This window comes from Poromitra crassiceps, assembly GCF_964638095.1.
Source record: "Poromitra crassiceps genome assembly, chromosome: 2".
NCBI lineage: Eukaryota > Metazoa > Chordata > Actinopteri > Beryciformes > Melamphaidae > Poromitra > Poromitra crassiceps.
The window spans coordinates 110,601,468-110,620,644 of NC_139624.1; the positions used below are offsets into that span (position 1 = coordinate 110,601,468).

General features: G+C 44.7%; 1 protein-coding gene across 1 annotated transcript; it reads left to right on the forward strand.

Annotated features, from left to right (window-relative positions):
* Positions 1 to 5,542: 5,542 nt before the first annotated feature.
* Positions 5,543 to 16,138, forward strand: cldn11b (claudin 11b; the record flags this gene model as incomplete). The annotated part of the gene is made up of 3 exons (XM_083657743.1): positions 5,543 to 5,768; positions 6,785 to 6,949; positions 15,879 to 16,138. 3 exons carry the CDS (start codon positions 5,543 to 5,545, stop codon positions 16,136 to 16,138), a joined length of 651 nt encoding a protein of 216 aa, XP_083513869.1.
* Between the last annotated feature and the right edge of the window lie 3,039 nt (positions 16,139 to 19,177).

Genomic DNA, 19,177 nt, shown 5'->3' on the forward strand with positions numbered 1-19,177 from the left:
TACATTGTATTCAATCAAATACAATGCCAATGATAACAAGATATTCTCAGTTTGTAATAACAATAATAAATATAGCCGCAAGCGGCGATGGGCGGGGTTCAAGCCTTGCGCAGATGACAAAACTTCTGATTTTGACTAGGACATCCTCCTTGATATATCTGACAAGTTTCGCGATCATTGGACAAACAGGTGTGGAGTTGCAGCTTTTTTTGTGTTAAGCCATGCCCATTTCTGGCGTTTATGGCGCCCCCTTTTGGTTGAATTGCACATAATTTGACACGCATGGTCTGGGATGGTCTCCGAAGACGACCTGCAAGTTTCGTGAAGATTTGTTAACCGGTCATGAAGTTATGACAATAAAGCTGTGAGGCCACGCCCTCTCACAAATTTAACGATTAATATCTCCGAAACTATTGGCGATTTTGGTGGAAATCTGTCAAACGGTCTAGGAGGAGATGTCAAAAATGTGTTTTCCAAACTTTTCCAAATATCTCAAAAATGTTCCAGACGGACCTTGAGGGTCCTTGAGGCAAATTTGTAGAGCAGCTTCACCTGAACATGTCCAAGAAAAAGTTTGAAAATCGGACAAACGGCGTGGAAGTTATGGCCTTTAACGTAAAACCTTTAATTATAGCGCCACCTTCAGGCCGATTCGAAAAATCTTTTTTGAGCAGTAACCAGCCACGAATATCTGTCATTGTGCCAAATTTCAGGTCTCTACAATTTACCAACTCACAGGAATTTGCGTCGAGGCAGATGAACAACAACGAGAATAATAATAATAAACCGGCACAAAAACAATAGGGTTTCAGCCCCTTCAGGGCTTGAACCCCTAATAATAATATCGTAACGGCACAGGCGAGGCTGGTATCAAACCGGGTCTGTCATTTACAAGCGCAACACGGACCAACGTGCTCACTTTATCCAGTGACACCGAATCGCTACCAGTGGGCATGTTCTCAGGTTTTCCCATGAAGACGAGGAAGTAATCCTGAAAGCTGTAGTTCCACGAATGGCCACTTGAGGCAGGACTCGGAAGTCCCGTTGTTCCTGTTCACCCCCATGTTAAAATGCCCCACTTTGTAAGAGTGATTAAGCATCTTTACAGCCTGGACCGCACAGCACAGCCCCTGCGCTTCGATGTACTCTGCAGCCAATCATCCCATTCATGGCACCCTTCCGCTCCCTCACGCCCTCCCTCCATCCGCCGGTCCTGTGCCTCCGATGACCACGCAGCCATCCCATCCCACTTCTGACACCAATGTAATGGCACAGGCGAGGTTCGTATCGAACCCAGGTCTGTCATTTACAAGCGCAACACGTTAACCATCAGACCAAAGGGCAATCCCGTTGGCCATCGAGACCGGATCGCTACAATATGTTCAAAATGATCGACTCGTTCCCGGTCGCACATCACCATCCGCGAATCGACTGGATGAATGGAGATATCATCACACAGAGCAACGCATTACATTACATCACATACATTATGTTATTTTGCAGACGCTTTTATCCAAAGTTACTTACAATCATACATTTTGTCAACATTAGTGAAATCAACTGTGCATCACAGTCTTCATCAGCTAAGACTTTTAAAATGAATAAGTATCATTTGTTGAAAGTTGTTTTCAAAAGGATTTTTTCCATCCTCATATCTAAATAAATAATAGCATCCAAACTTGGTCTGATTGAAACTAGGCTATGACCCACACCCAGTCCCCCTGCTCACCACTCGCTACAGAGCGGGAAGCAGTGCCCTTCAGCCTAGAAAGCCATTGTGAAAAGCCGCTCTCTCTCTCCATTCGCTCTCGACCATCGAACCGCGCGCTCTGTCTGTCTCTCTCTCGCTCGCTTGTGGAGCCGGGGGGAGGGGCCTATGCTACAACCTCTCATGCTACTCCGGGGGAGGGGCATAGGCCATAATAGATGGACAGGCACACATGTTCCTTATAGAAGTGGCTGTACCGCTTAAAAGGACATGGAAAGGGACACTCAAGACAAAATGGAAGCTGACACCAAGAAGGACAGAACAAAGTCGTAAAAAGAGATTCACTTTAATTTATGAGATTATAAATCGAGGGTGGCCTTAGCGGATGGGAGCAGAGCGACGAAGAAGGTCCCAAGGTCTCACAATCTGCATACAAATAACACAAATTTTCACTTTCAAATTGCATGCAGTGCAGATGCCAATTGGCAATTTTGCGTGCCTGGGATAGGTGTCCAGCAACACGAGTGTAAAGCTAGTCAGAATGAGAACATTATTTTGTTTCCGGTCATAAATTTCACAATAAGAAACAACCAATTTGAAAACAGTTCTAACAGTTGTGTTTAGGCAAGTAAAACAAAAACAATTTGCTTAAGTTTAGGGTTTGGGTTATGATTTGGGTTAAGTTTGAATAACAACAATGTTAAATGCGACTTCTGGTTGAAATTTTTTGAACACAACCGGGATCGAACACTGCTGTCTGGTGTGAAAGACGAGGGTTTTGTTCCCACTGCACCCTACGCGGCGCTTATTTCAATGTACGGTAATGTATTTCAATGCTACTTCCTAGTTATAATGTAGGTCCCGAATCTTTGGCGTATTCACTGCATGCAATTTGAAAGTGTATGTCATGTTATTTGTATGTGGATTGAAGAGAATGGGTTGAGGGTCCAGAAGAGGTTTCACGCATTCTGGCCCTCTGTCTGTAGCAGGACATAGAGATTTTTTTGTACCTTTGTGTATATTTTACAATGCTGGAGAGTTGTAAATTTGAAACTATTTCATGAAGGATTTTAAACATTTAATATATAAATTTGTCTATTTAGTTTTTTTAGAACGTGACGTTGACGACAAATCTATCCAGTAGATGTAACATAACCAGTGTGTGTAAAAAAACAACAACGTAAAAAAGCATACCGTAAGTAGACTTTGTAAGTGATTAATCAAAGTTGAATGTTTTATATCACTATATTCTGGACACAAATATGTCTGTGGATAACAAAAAAGAATAAGTCACTATCAGGGTAGAGACTGATGTCTTTAATCGTCACATTTTTATGGTATCCTGCTCGAAATTATTTAATAAATGAATAATTAATCAACAGAATGTATTGATCTGTTTAGTTCACATACAACTGGGAGGTGGAAAGTAGTTGTTTTACACAAATTTCAGGGTAATGGTGGGGTCTTATGGCGACTATATATTATGAATATATATCTATATTCAAAAGACATGCAAGTTAAGGATGTTTGTTATCAGACACACCTGCCAATGGCCTTAATAAAGGTGCTGCACTGACTGCCCACTACTTTTAAGTCAGGGGTGCCCAACCTTTTTTGACCCAAGATCTACTTTTCAAGTAGCCAGCCTCCCGAGATCTACCAGTCCAGTTTCAACATCGCAAACGCACACACATCGTTTCCAGCCTGCAGTAACTAACCTCACAACACTTTCTCGTTGTCCCACAACCACTTGACATTAGGGCTGTGAATCCTCACTGGCCTCACGATTCGATTCGATTACGATTCAGAGGGCTACAATTCGATTTGATTACGATTATCGATGCATCTCAATGCATCTTAAATCGATGCATCACTTTTTTTCCCCAATACACAATTTATTTTTTCTCACTTTCTTTTTTCTCACTGTGTGGCTACTTTTAAAATAAAAGTGCATTTGGAATTGCATTGTATTATGATCCATAATTAAAATAAACAACTGCATGTACTTCCATTATATTTTATTTGATTATTATTATTATTATTATTATTTATTTAATTTTTTTTAATAATCGATTTTTGACACCCCTCGTCGATCGCGGTAGTTTATGATGGTTCAAATATAGGTAATGCCATCAAGTGTAACATAATATAGGCACATACAGCAAATGCCTTTGTGCACTAAGCCACTTGAACAACAAAATTCAAACTAATCTTCCCATTTATCTTGTTTCCTGGCAATACACTCTTGAGAATGATGTAGCCTGTTACAGTGAGACTGTACGACCTGTTTATTATTATTGTATTATTATTATTATTATTACTACTACTATTATTATTATTATTTATCTCTGTTTAATCTCTGTTTCTCTTTTGCTTCCAATCTGGGCACCCATCAGTAAAACAAAAAAAGTGTCTTGAGAGATTACTTTGCTTCAAACAGTGTATAGGCTGAAATTAAATTATACAAAATAATCATTGTGACTCGATATGAGGGTGGGAATGGCCGAGTGTGAGAGAGTTACTATAAAAGGGCCATGCCAGTAACAGTGGAGTAACGAGAAAGATACAGTATATGCTGTGGACAATTGTATTCTTAAAGGTATTTTCTGGAATTTATGAATAATTATAAAACGTTTATTTTGGAGACAACATCTCCGAACTCTCCGCCGAGCTTGGGAGGGGGTGCCCTTTTTTCAGATCTACCTGACAACAAGCTCATTATAATAGACAAAATAATATCCTCATAGCCACGTTGCAAGTTTTGCTGTCCCATCACCCAATAAAAAAACATGCAAGTTTGTGGCTCACACACTTCTTGGCAAAATTTTATTTTTGTGCCATAAAGAGGGATGAAAGGTTGGTGTTACAACGGGCATGGTTTGACAAATTTTATTTCAAGGGGGATAGCATCTCCTCGCACCCCTCAAATGGACTACGATTCATTCACACCAGCAGAGGGCCATGGAGAGTGCGGTGAGTGATGTCTCCAGTCAGAAAAAAAACAGGTAGCAACCACATGGAATTCTGATGAGAAATCTGTATTCTGTAAAGCCAACTGATTTGAATTCACATCACAAAGATCCTTCCTGCTCATTTTCAGACAGGAAACCGCACATCTGGGCACAGTCTCGCTCTCAATACGTTTAAAACTGTTCGAGTTTGATCTACATGTTTTATTCTCTTATTATCATAGCCCTCTTTTCTGATGGATTTGATTGTTTTCTCCAGTTTGACTCTGTCTCATCGTGGAGTTCTGAACCTCTCTAAATCTGGTTTAGGTTAGGATCTCATGCACGCTCTGATTGGTTTAAAGTTTGGGTTGAAGTTTTTTGACTCCTCCCCCCCAACACACCCTATAATAAATCTTATTCTAGGCATTTTTCTGCAGAACAGCCCAAGGCAACGGGACAGAACAGGAATATCATCTCTTAATTTCTATAGGCCTATATCTATTTTTTGATTTCCACGATTATAATTAATTCTTATGTGGAATAAGTTTTATAGTTTTTTGGAACAGAATAAGAATCTTTATGAATAGACCTATAGGAACGCCTTAAATCGCTTTTTTTTCTTAAACAAAACCCCCCAGCAGGAATACATGTTATTTTGTACTTATTTTTTTTTTCCTTTTTCACACTTCTGGCACAGAAACAAATATTACTTTTTCAGTTTCTGAATCTGGAGCAGGGAATTGGAATCTTGAAATCCTACAGACAGACACAGAGACACATTTGAACGCCATAACTCACTTTTAAACATTATCCATTTGAAGACAGGGAGTGATTTTTCTGCGCAAAAAGGCACGCATACAATTTGCGCGTAAAAGGCATCTCCATGGCAACCATGTGCAGGCAATTGACCGGCAGTGTGGCGAGCTGTGCGGGCTGGGTGGGGCTCATCATCGCCACGGCCACCAACGACTGGGTCCGCACGTGCGACTACAGCGTGGCCACCTGCGTGCGCATGGACGAGCTGGGCTCCCGCGGCCTCTGGGCCGAGTGCATCATCTCCCCAGCGCTTTACCACTGCGTCGCGCTCAACCAGATCCTCGCCCTGCCCGGTAAGATTGCATGGGACAGAGAGTGAGAGAGTGGTGATTGGAAGTTGTTTAGATGCAGTGGAAATTCAATGTGTAAACAACTCTAACTTTGTTGGATTTTTGTTCCAATGTAGCCACTTTACAATAAGCATATATTATGCTATTAATTAACAGTTAATGTGTCTAGTAATGTACTAATGGTTCATGTTAATTATTGTAAGGTATACCTGTTCCAAAAAGCAACACAGTTGTATTAATTGGGGGGGGGGGGTGGCTGAATGGTTGGTTATCTTCAGAAAAGCTACTTTGTAAGTTAAATGCTTTTATATTACTTTTAACCCATGATGTGTTTTACATTTGACTTCATCCTGGGAGCTGGGAGGGAGGGGAGAAAGAGAGAATTTCTCTTACTTGCCTCCTCTTACTTTGTAAATGTAAAATATAAAAATAGTAACCTATTTCATTCCTATTTATTTTATTGTGGTGCTTTCATGTCAGCAATCACTTTGTAAATGTCTTTCAAATGGGATATCTAATTTTTACCTTTCAAGCTGTAACCAAAGCTGAATTTAGCCTTATCAAATGGTAAGTAATTTATAGTCACTCTACTCTCCAAAGATATAAAATGATTTAGAAATATTTTGAATATAGTATTTTACATTGTCATGTATGTTACATTGTCTTTTTCTGTGTGTGTGTGTGTGTGTGTGTGTGTGTGTGTGTGTGTGTGTGTGTGTGTGTGTGTGTGTGTGTGTGTGTGCGTGTGTGCGTGTGCGTGCGTGCGTGTGCGTGTGTGAGAAACAACTTTGGAAGAGAGAGAGAGACAGGCGCCAGAGGTTAAGGGTGTTGAAAATTGGAAACAAATACATACTGCAGTTACGCAACCAGTCATTCTCCCTCTCTCTTCTTCTCCCCGCTCTCTCTCACTCACACACACACACACACACACACACTACCCATCTCTCTCTCACACACACACTCCCTCTCCCTCTTTCTCTCACACACACACACACACACACACTCTCCCCCTCTCTCAGCGTATGTGCAGACGTCCCGTGCGTTGATGATCAGTGCGTGTCTGTTGGGCCTGCCTGCCATGCTGCTGGTGCTGATGTCCATGCCGTGTGTGCGGCTGCTCAATGACACCTCAGCTATCAAGCAGCGCCGCGCCCTGGGCGGCGGCATCCTCTTCCTCATCATGGGTGAGGAAGACGAGCCCTCCACCCATCAAACCCCCCCACACACACACCCGTCCCCAACACGTGCATGCACGTTTTGAGTGATTGCTACTCAAATGAGGCAATCAACCAAACACATCCAGAAACACAAGAGTTTTACTGCATTCATTAGTTTGGGTGTGAGTTGCAAAGTTTGGGAGATATAGGCTGTAGAGATGTCTGCCTTCTCTCCAATACAATGGAACTGGAAGGCACTCAGCGCTCAAAGCACAAAAATACATTTGGAAAACTCTCTTTAAAGAAATCATGGCCTGGTTATTTAAGATAATCCACAGACCTTGTTGTGTGAACTATTTTCTTTTGACCGAAACTACACCCGGTAGCCATCCAGTGCCATCCAATACCATTGTATTTGAGAGAAGGTAGACATCTTAGATCAGGGATGTCAGAGATACGGCCCGCGAGATGTTTTGGAATATTTAATTATTATTATTTATTTATTTTTTATTATTATTAAATTCGCACCCCATTATCATGAACTACGTGTGGCGAATAAGCAAGCTAAGAGTTAATTCATAAGTTAATTAACCTGCACTACAAGGAAGTATGTCAGTAGGTCATCAGGTGTAAACAAAGCCGCCATGATGCCACGCTGGAATTGAATCGCGCATTCAGCTACCTACCAAAAAACAAAAGAATCAACAAGATCAGGCGCGGACTGCATAATCGGGCACGTCGGGCAAATGCCCGGTGGCCTGGCCTGTGCAAAAAAAAAAAAAAATTGTGCCCGCAGTCAGGCCACTCACTGAACAGCAGGCCAGGCACCGCCTACTGGTTTACTAGTGGTTTTATTACTTTATTCAGGGTTAAAGTGGGTGCATCTCATTGTAAAATTGGACTTGGCCCAAATTGGGCTTCAAACGGCCCAAATTGGGCTTCAAACGGCCCAAATCGGGCTTCAAACGCCCCAAATCTGGCTTTAAACGACCCAAATTGGGCTTCAAACGGCCCAAATCTGGCTTCAAACGGCCCAAATTGAGCTTCAAACGGCCCAAAATTTTCGGACGCCGGCACGCGCGTCGGCCCGTATCGGCCTGGCCTGCTTGGTATCTAATGCCCGGCCTGAATTATGATCCCAGTCCGCCCCTGAACAAGATGCTGTCAAAAAAGAGAAAGGTTGACACGGAATGCAGGCAGTTTCAAGAGAAATGGAAAGAGCAGTATTTCTTTTGTGAAGTAAATGGGTAAATGAGTCGAATTGATTTTAGTAAAAAAAAAATCCGGCCCCCATGAGGTCTCAGTTGAACAAATCCGGCCCTCTACCTAATATGAGTCTGACACCCCTGTCTTAGATACTCTGGATAAATAGCACTACAGGTAAAGAGAAAAATATGTTCTTGAATTTTTGGAGAACTGTCCCTTTAAAGTACACTTGTTATGGGGCATCCCTTGTGGTTTACCTGGTAGAACGTGTACCACAAAGACTTATGGCTCATTTCCACCACATTTTACTGCCCTGCACAGCTCGTCACCAGTCGGCTCTACCAGTGGCGGTTCTAGGCATCTGGAGGCTCCAGGCGAAGCCACGAAGGAGGCCCCGGGGCGCCACCGGCGGGGTCCCTTCCGGGGGCGCCGCCGGAATTTTTTTTGACTTTTTTTGGATGTATTTTTGCCATATTTAGAGGCTGTTTGAAGTTACATCCCCCCTCAGATTCAATGGGCATGACCCTCTGCATCCTCTCTCATTCTCTTTGTGAATCTTGTAATCTTTATATCTTTGTCACTTGTCATCTTTATATCTTTATCTTTGTCACTTGTAATCTTCATAATCATATCTTTATCTTTGTCATCTTTATATCTTTATCACTTGTAATCTTCATAATCATATCTTTATCTTTGTCACTTGTCATCTTTATACAGTAAACCAAATATAGATCACTCATTCAACTCAACATCAATCTACAAATAAACATCAATGTGTAAATAATAAGTAAACAATAAGGCACTCGCACAATACAAAGAAACATCAATAACTCAAATGAAGGCACTATCAGTGGACAGCGAACGGGCACTGCAATTTAGCATGAACAAGGAGCCACATGGCGGACGAATCCACCGCATGTAGAACACAGTATAAACGTCACTCCACACAGACAACAACAAATAATAACACTCACTTGTTCCTTGGACCCACAACACATAACAACAAAAAACCCCAGCAACTGGATCAGCAAAACTACCAATAGAGTCCACTCTGTAAACATTAGCAAAGCTCTTCGACCAGCAGCGCACTTTCTACTCTCTAACCAGCAGCGCACTTTCTACTTTCACTTTCATGCAGTTAATGCCTACCCCACACTACAGGATAATTTGCAAGATTATGGCCAAGATTCCCCCCTCCTGATTTTCTCGGGGGTGCTCCCGATTTGAAGCGCGTCGGGCAGATAATCTTCCCAAATGATCCTGTAGTGTGTGGGGTTCAAAGATTCACAATCGGGAAGACTGCCTCTTCCCGATTGTGAATCGGGAATATCTAACATGTTAGATATTTACAACCAGACAGGCGATTGCATCTTGAGCAGAGAGCCAGTAGTAGCTGCGTTTCCATTACAGTTTTTAGCAAAATAATCTGGTCCGCGTCCGCTCGCAGCCCCGCACAGAAACAAAGAACGAGGAAATTGTCATCGAGGTGAAATACCTGTGCGTCTTTGAACGGGACGGAAAACTAAATGCTATACTGCAAAGCATGTAGCCTACAACAAGCGCTTAGGTCTCAGCTTCCCGCATCGGCGAGTGTCCGCACGGAAAAGTGAGTCAAATCAGCAGACGCGCCCCTCCACAAGACACCTGTGCAGACGGTTTTCGCCTGGCCGTGCACAGTAGGCCTACACCCCGAATGGACGCGGCTGTCCGCGCAAATATTAGTTAAACAAATCCTTTCAGTGCAAATGCATTATAAAAACAAAAAATAAAATTTGTTTAGAAAACGAAATGACACTACTACACCCCGTGCCGCTTCCAAGGTGAATCTTCATCATAATCTTCTAGTGTGTGGGGTTGCGTTTGAACAGACGCGATTGTGTGTGTGTCCCAAGATTGAAATGTTAAAAAATCGGCTCTCTCTGTCCTGTAGTGTGTGGGCTCTCAAGATTTTTATAATCTTCAAGGATTTGAAAATCCTGTAGTGTGGGGTAGGCATAAGTTTCGTTTCTGCTCTGCTGGCTGCTGGTCTCCTGCGGCATCAGAGGAAGGGGGGGGAATGGGCATGTCTGGACTAGTCCTTAGTCACAGATGCAATTTAGGGGGAGGGGGAGCCGGGAGGCCGGTGGTAGGGACGGACTCGGGAGTCGGCAGATACTAAAAAATAAATGCTCTGGTCTGCGAGGCCCTCTAGTGGACGGGGCTCCAAGCGACTGCCTGTTCTGCCTGGTTCAAGAACCGCCTCTGGGCTCTACTCGTTTCGGCCCGATGGATGTTCTGCTTCGACCGCCGTTCATCTGCCCCCGCCCACCCCCGCCCACAGCTGGTCGTCATAGCGACCGCATATCTGTCCTTCGCTTATAGCCGAAGTAGGCTATAACATAACGTTACAATTAAATCCATCCACAGAACTTTTAAACTGTTTATGAAATACTGGTGCCTCTAAATGACCTACAGTGTACATGGGCGAATGTGACAATCGGCCAGGAGAATGGATATCACTTTGTAGTTAGTCAAACTCACAGGCATGCGCTGCGCTGCGCGCTGCCGGGAGAGGTGCAACAGAGTGAAGCCTGTACCCCGCGGCCTCTCACCAGGCAAGACCAAAGACCAAAGACCCGCTGCGGCCTAGCGGATCGCTGCAGCCTGCACTCAACTAACTACAGGAGCTTCCTGAGCAGCGGACTTTTTTCACTCTGAAAACAATTGAAACCACCGCCACGACTTTATTTCGCCAGAGGTGAAGGCAGCAACACAAAAGACTGATGGAAATAACATAACAGAAGAGAAGGTAAGCCCACTAAACTGGTATGCAGCGCATTGACAGTCAGTAGATAGAGTAAACACGATTCTGCCTGACCAATCAGTCGTCAACAATGTTTTCACGTCACCATATGGTACCGGGTTGACAGAATAGAACCCCGACGAGGCAGGTACGAAAAGTAGCACGACTCAACCCCAATACAACCCGGGCTGGGACAGTTTAAACCGGTGGAATGAGACAATTTATCGAGTCGAGCGGAGCGGGATCGCGCTACTACCTGCGGTGGAAATGAGCCATTAGTCTTTCGCACGGCCGACCCGGGTTCGAATCCGACCCGTGGTCCTTTGCCGCATGTCATCCCCCCTCTCTCTCCCCACCTTTCCTGTCTGCCCACTGTCCTATCAATAAAGTCAAAATCCCCCCAAAAATAATGTTAAAAAAGTACACTTGTTACAGTACTATAGTTTTCAGAACACTTGTTTAGTATAGTGTTAGGTTACAGTACACTAAATATAGTTTTACAGTAGACTTGTTCAGTAGAGTATGCTTGTTAGGTTACAGTAGTACACTAAATATAGTTTTACAGTACACTTGTTACATTGCAACACACTAGTGATATACAGTTAGAGTTCTCTAACCAAACAAGTGTAGCCTGTAAAACTATATCCACTGTAAGCTACGGTAATATATGTACACTAAAAATTTACAGCACACTAGATATAGTTTTACAATGTACTAGATTTCAGTAGACTCGTTCTACTGTGCACTAATAGTAGTCAAGTCAAGTTTATTTGTATAGCCATAATTCACAAGCATGTCCCAGAGGGCTTCACAGAAAATATGTCTACCTAATTCTAGCTGACACAACAGTAGCAAATTACAGTAGTAATGATAACACATTGAACAATTGATAGAGAAATATAGAAAATATAGAAATATAGGATAGAGCAGAGGAGAGAGCAGGAGAAGGAAGGCAAAGCAGGGGGAATGTGAGAGAGGAGAGAGGAGGAAAGTGATGAGGTGGGGAGGGAATGGGAAATGTTGGGGAGTAGAGGAGGTGGGGAAGGGGGAAAGCGGAAAGAGCAGGAGAGGGGAGGGAGAGCGGGGGGGGTGGGGGGAGGGAGAGAGCAGAGAAGCAGAGGTGGGGAAGGAGCAGGGGAAGGGGGAAAGAAAGAGAATGGGTGCCATGCTTTAAAATAGAATGGATGCCATGCTTTAGAATAGTGTGGGTGGGGGGGGGGGGTCCAGGAAGGGGAGGAGGTGGGGAGGGAGAGCAGGGGGAGTATGAGAGAGTATGTGGAGAGAACAGGGAAAGGATGGCTAGCTGACACAACGGTAGCAAATTACAGTAGTAATAATAACACATTGAACAATCATATGATAGAGAAATATAGGATAGAATGGGTGCTATGCTTTAGAATAGTGGCAGAATACTGGGAGAGGATAGAATGGGTGCCATGCTTTGGGGTAGAATGGGTGCCATGCTTTAGAATAGTGGGGGAATAGTGGGGGAGGAGAGATCAGGAAAGGGAGGAGGTGGGGAGGGAGAGCAGGGGGAATGTGAGAGAGGAGAGAGCAGGAAGTGGCAGGGAATGGGCAATGTTGGGGAGGAGAGGAGGTGTGGAAGGAGCAGGGGAAGGGAGAAAGAGGAGAGAGCAGGAGAAGGGAGGGGGAGAGGAGAGAGCATGGAAAGGGAGGAAGGGGGAGGGAATGGGAAATGTGGGGGAGGAGAGAACAGGGAAGGAGAGGTGGGGAAGGGGGAAAGAGAAAGCGAATGGGTGCCATGCTTTAGAATAGAATGGATGCCATGCTTTAGAACAGTGGGGGGGGGGGGGGAGAGTTCAGGATGGGGAGGTGGTGGGGAGGGAGAGCAGGGGGAGTATGAGAGAGAGTATGTGGAGAGAACAGGGAAAGGAGGGAATGCCATGCTTTAGAGTAGAATGAGTGGCATGCTTTAGAGTGTGAGAGAGGAGAGAGCAGGAAAAGGGGGGAGAAAATCAGACAATCTGACTACTCTAGACATTAACCGGAACTAACTAGGACACAGGGAATCTAGCTAATCTACAGCCTAGTCTGGCCTGCCCTATTCTGCTCTAGTCTGATTTTAGCCTGAACACTATAACAGATCTACAGCCTACAGTTAGGCTGTAGCTAATCTATCGCCTAACCTAAGCTATTCTAACCTACCGGCAACCCTCGACCAGTGATGGAGAGCACGGATGCCCCCCACCCCGGCCCCCGCCCCCACACACATAAGGCTTGGGAGAGAAGGCCAGGCCAGGAAACAGCGGCACCCCCCTCACCCCCAGTGCGCGCAAGGAAACCTCTCCACCACATGGATTGCCTCAGTGACTTGTTGGCTGAGGAGGAACCTTGTGAGGGCCGATGTACTGTAGGGGCCCAGCTATGGACCCCATCTGGGGACCCCCCTCCGGGACAGGCCAAGAAGATGCCGGGCTAAACCATTTACAGAGTTTCAGATTATGGAAATAAAATTTACAAAAGAACCGAAAATTGAAAATGTAAATAGGAGTCCAACAAAAGGAATGCGAAAATGTAGTCTTTAAATTATCCTAAGATCAGGGAAGAGAGTTGAAAATGTAAAAGGTAGAATCCAAAAAGAAATAGAAAATATAGCCTTAAGTGTTCGTAGGTTCAAGGAATACTAGCTAATTAGCTAGGTGAAAAAGGGGTAAAAAGATTGGGAGTTCCATGAGGGTGATCTGAGGGATCCATGAGTCCGCATTGGTGACATCGACCAAGAGGAGAGATGGGTCGGATGGGTCGGTGGTGATGATGAGGCCAGGTGAAGGGGGGGAGGGCGTCAGGCAGGCGAGGGAGTAGTGGGTAGATGGGCCAGAGTGACGACAGGTGGCCAGGACGATTAGCTAGGTGAAAAGGGGGAAAGTGATCAGGAGTTCCACGAGGGTGATCTGAGGGATCATGTGTCTGCATTGGTGGCATCGACCGGGAAGAGAGGAGGGGAGGATAGGGGTCGGTGGTGATGATGAGGTCGGGGAAGGGGGAAGGCATCAGGCAGGCGAAGGAGTAGTGGGTAGGTGAGCCAGAGTGACGACAGGTGATCATGATGATGAGTACACACTAAATATAGTTTTACAAGATGCTAGTTAGTTTATGGTACACTTAGATTACAGTTCAACATTGTAATGTACAGTGCACTTTAGTTACAGTGCCATTTTTAAGGCTCTACAACACTTGATGGGTTTCAGGAGACACTGGTTATGCTTTCAGGATGTACTTGAGGCATTCCCAGCTGGTGAGGGAGGGAGGGAAGGAGGGTCAGGGTCTGGCTGTACAGGCCTCATCCTGCCTGGGTTCAGCTGTCAGACCCGCTTCCTGTGGGACAGCTCGGGACAGGGATAGATTGTCCACAGCCTCAGGGACAGAGGAGACAGATGGGCAGTGACACACATACACATTCACGCATGTCTGTGTGCGCGCACACACAATAATACACAATAATAAATAAATTAGGGTCTGAAAAAGAGGACTAATTTGAAAATGTTTTTTTTCCCCCGTCGAATTTGTAGCCTAACTTTGGAGTGTTATTTAGCCATCTTCCTGACAAGCTAGCATGACATGGTTGGTACCAATCGATGCCTTAGGTCTTCTAGCTTCACATGACTAGAAATTATCTAGCGTCCCTCACTGCTTCACCCGCTGAACTGGCAGGGCTCATTTCTACCGTGCCTCGTTGGTTTGCCCTCGAGGGCTCGCCCACCTCGTGGGCACGCAGACACAGCTGGCCGCTGCACGACTTCGCCTGCATTTTTTTGCAATGCTCTGGTGGACCACCAGGCAACCACTGTCTTAAAGATACTAGATGCATGCAAGCAAGTACGATCGCATGTGTGTGTGGGTGTGGGAAGGGGGGGGGGGGGGGTTCCACTATCATTAAAGGGACAGTTCACCCCAAAATTAGAAATACATATTTTCCTCTCACCTGTAGTGCTATTTATCCATGTAGCTGTTTTGGTGTGAGTTGCTGAGTTTTGGAGATATCGGCAGTAGAGATATCTGCCAGTGCCTTCTCTCCAATACAATGGAACTGGATGGCACTCGGCTTGTGGTGCTCAAAGCACCAAAAAATACATTTGAAAAACTCAACAGCAATGTCTCTTAACAGAAAACATGACCCGGTTACTCAAGATATGAGCTGTTTCATGTAGGAACTATTTTCTTTCGACCAGACTAAACCTGCCGACCGTCTCACTGCGCAGAAGGAAGCATGCTAACTATGTTACCCCCAAAGCTCACGTTACAGCTAACCTAATGTTAGACGCACGTTTCCTTCTGAATGAAAAAATATGTATTTTTAATTTTGTGGTGAACTGTCTCTTTTTTTTTTTTTTTTTTTTCTGATTTCCACCCCATTTCCACCCCAATTGTACTTGGCCAATTTTCCTTCTGCTGCCCCGGTCGCTGCTCCACCCTCTGCCGATCTGGGGAGAGCCGTAGACTAGCACCATGCTTCCTCCGAGACATGCGCAGTTGCCAGCCACTTATTTTCACCTGACAGCGGGGAACCTCACCGGCAGGACGTAGCACATGGGAGGATCACGCTATTCCCACCAGTTCCCTTCAACCCCGAACAGGCACCCCGACCAACCAGAGGAGGCGCTAGTGCAGCGACTAGGACAGATATTCTCAATCTGGCTTCCCACCCGCAGACAGCCAATCGTGCCTGTATGGACGCCCGGCTGGAGGTAACACGGGGGCGTGAACCTGCGACCCTCGTGTTGGTAGGCAGGATATCTACCACTACACTACCCGGACGCCCGTGGTGAACTTAATGAAAAAGCAAAATAGTTTATCATTGCTTTTATCCCTATTGCTTCACTTTTGTTCTTGCTTTATTTTTGACTTTTGTTTTTGTTATTATTAGTTTGTCAAACTACTTTCTCTGCTTCATGAAATCCCTTTACTTCCCTCATTAACAGTCCCACTGTCTCTCCATGTCTGTCCCAGCTGTGTGTGGGGTGGTGTCCACAGTCTGGTTCCCCATCGGCGCGCACCAGCATGAGGGGCTGATGTCGTTCGGCTTCTCGCTGTACGCCGGCTGGGTGGGCTCCGCCCTCTGCCTCCTGGGCGGCTCGGGCATCCTGTGTTGCCACGGCAGCGACCCCGCAACCCCGAGGAGGGAGAACAGCTTCTACTACTCCAGGCAGGGGAGCACAGCCATGCCCCTCGACCCCCCCGCTAACCACGCCAAGAGCGCGCGCGTGTGAAACACTGCATGCTAGGGATTTGACCTTCATGTCATAGACTGTAAATGATCATAATCAAATCTGTTAATTACTTTTTTTATTGAGGATGTTGAAGCAGTTACATTTTCATTTTAGATATTAGCCTAGCTGAAGCTCTATACAGAGAGAGAGAGAATGAATATGAAGGTGGTGTTCAGTGTCTTGCACAAGGCCAAATTGGAGTTATATAAAGACAAAGTTTACTTATGACAAAGTTTCTCAGTGGTCTCATTGGTTACGTTAACCCTCAGTGGAGCCAAAGAATTACCATTTTTGTGGCTAAGTAAATAATTGTCAATGAATGAACAAAATAAGTCACTGTCAGCTATATTTTTGGCTGGACCACAACAGCGGGGCCAGTCCTATAAAGGCAAACATCTGTCACCGACTGACTGAGTGAGTGATGAAGTTACAGCATTGGGTGGCTGGATGAAGTTACGGTATGGCAAATTTGCCACAATTTCGCACACCCATACACATACACACTCCAGGCATATAGGTTTTGGCCTATATGTCACGTTTAGTTATATTTTAGAGATGCTCCTTTGCCATTTAAGTTTTCCAGTTAGCTAAATTGCATGGAGGATCTTTGGCTCCGCCCACTGAGATTTACCTCAACCAATCAGATTATTTCACCCTCCAGAGCAGCTCTGCCCCTGAGAAATGTGTGTCGAGCTAAAACTCTTCATCAGTGGCTGATATGGATCGATTGGGTCTCTGGGGATCGAACCTGTGGCTGCTTAGTTACAGGGTGATCCGTCTAACTGCTCCCAGCTGCCCCAGCCTTGTATTAAAATAGTATGTCTGTAGTCTCTGTGCTTCTTATGCTGTATATATGATGCTACACATTCCTCATTCAGAGCGTGTTTGATTTGCTGTTCTGCCCGTCAACCTGACAAAAACCTCAGGGCCTCTGCACTGTGACACATCCTGCCTGAACAACTGAGCAAATTCACCATTACATTTCACTTTTTAATCACTTCTCAAATCACCCTTTAATATACCTGCTTTCATGTAATGTTTTTTTGACCACTTTGTAGTGTTTTGTTTATTTTTTTTCATTTTTTTCCTTTGAATGTTTCCCATTGTTTTATGTCCTTTATATACTGTAGATTTGACTATATCTTGTTTTTATGCCTTTTGTACCTAGTAGTAAACTCTGTTTGTAGATAAATGCTAAATAAATACACTTTACTGGCAGGAAATGGCCACGTGGCATCCATCCTCTTGGTCTGATGATATCTGTTTAATCCTTCAGTTTGCTCTCTGGTTAATGGCTCTTACACTCTGACTAGCATGAATAATTTCCCAAACACTCTATAAAACCCATTTACTGAATTAATTGAATCCCTTGAAAATATATAGAGAATCTAGTCTGTATAAACAAATTCAGCATTTTGTACCAGTCACTGTGTGGATATCTGGATATCTAATTTTAGGCACAAGACTATGTAACCAGTGTGCACAATTGTGTGTAAAATGATATGGGCGTAGTACTTTGTAACAAAGTCCTGGCCTTGCTCTGGTTGCCACAAATAAAGGTCTATTAATCAACATACTGTAAGTGTTTTTCGATGAGAAAGACTCTTGTATCTATGGCATGTGTGTGCAATAAACAAAGCAGTGTGACTTGTTCACTCATAATGAGACATTTATTCCCAATAAATAGCAATACATCACAGAACAGCCATTCTGAGACCCATTTAGACACATTACACTTTGATGGAGGAACAATGAGAATTTATTGCTGCAAACACTAAATATTGCAAACACTGCCCTGATATAAATGCCATTCACTCACACAGAAAGAGCAAAGTAAACACAAAAATAATTTTCAATGCTTCAGAAAGCCACCATGAAGACATCCAGAAATGCCTGCGACTGTAAACAAAACACACAAACACAACCAGAGGGAAAGCAAAGAAACCCAGTGTGGTGTCCAGTGACAGAGTGTCGGATAAACATGAGCTGGAAGCGGAGAGGAATACATTAATGTTAGATTCTCAACTGGAAGCCTGCAGCCAGCCAGCAGTCAGCCACGCCATCCAGACTGACTGGTGAGGTCAGTTCAGTTATTGGCAGATTTAATTTGAGTCCTACAAACATTTCTCAGAGGCAGAAATAATCTCATTGTTTGAGCATCGGTGAGCAGAGCCAAAGAAACAGTGTTTACAGGCTAAGTAACTTGACTAAAGCTCATGAACCAGCAAATGGTAAACATGTCCCCCGCAAAGTCAACGAATGAACTAACTAACTGATGGAAACCGATCCATAGCCCCCCTTTTGGTGGGGGACAAAACGACGAGGTAAGAGAGAAAGCCAATATTATGAAGCCTAGCGCTCTACTGCTATTATCTAGGTCAGTGCTTCTCAAAGTGGGGTCCGGGGACCCCCAGGACTTTTCGTTTCAATTGTCTGCGTGTTATATGTCTACAAAGGAACTGTCAATGAAACGCAGAAGCGGAGCACTGGTGAACCATGGCATGAGGAAGAGCGAGCAGGCCAAAGTAGTTGGATCAGTGCCAGAAGCTTCCAGCTAACAGGTAAGCTCCATGTTTCCCTACCTAGCCTGGCAGCTCTTCTAAAACGATATGCTCACAGCGACCAAACTGCTGGAAGCCTAGACAACGAGTAAATGTTTTTACTAATAACAAGATGTATCTCAGGGTTGTGTGTTTGCCATGACATTATCTAGGTGGGGACTGCCCCCTAGTCCGATACCTCACGAGTCCGATACCTCACGAGTCCGACACCTCATGGTTTTGGGTTAGGGTCTGGGGGAGGTTAGGTTTAGGCGTGGGGGTGGGAGAGGTTAGGTTTTGGGTTAGGGTCTGGGGGAGGTTAGGTTTAGGCGTGGGGGTGGGAGAGGTTAGGTTTTGGGTTAGGGTCTGGGGGAAGTTAGCCTCTTTTTTCGGACTCGTGAGGTGTCGGACTCGTGAGGTATCGGACTCGTGCCATGGCACCATCTAGGTAAGCTAGTTAGCTAGCTGCTGACCTTCAACATCATGCTACCATGCTCAT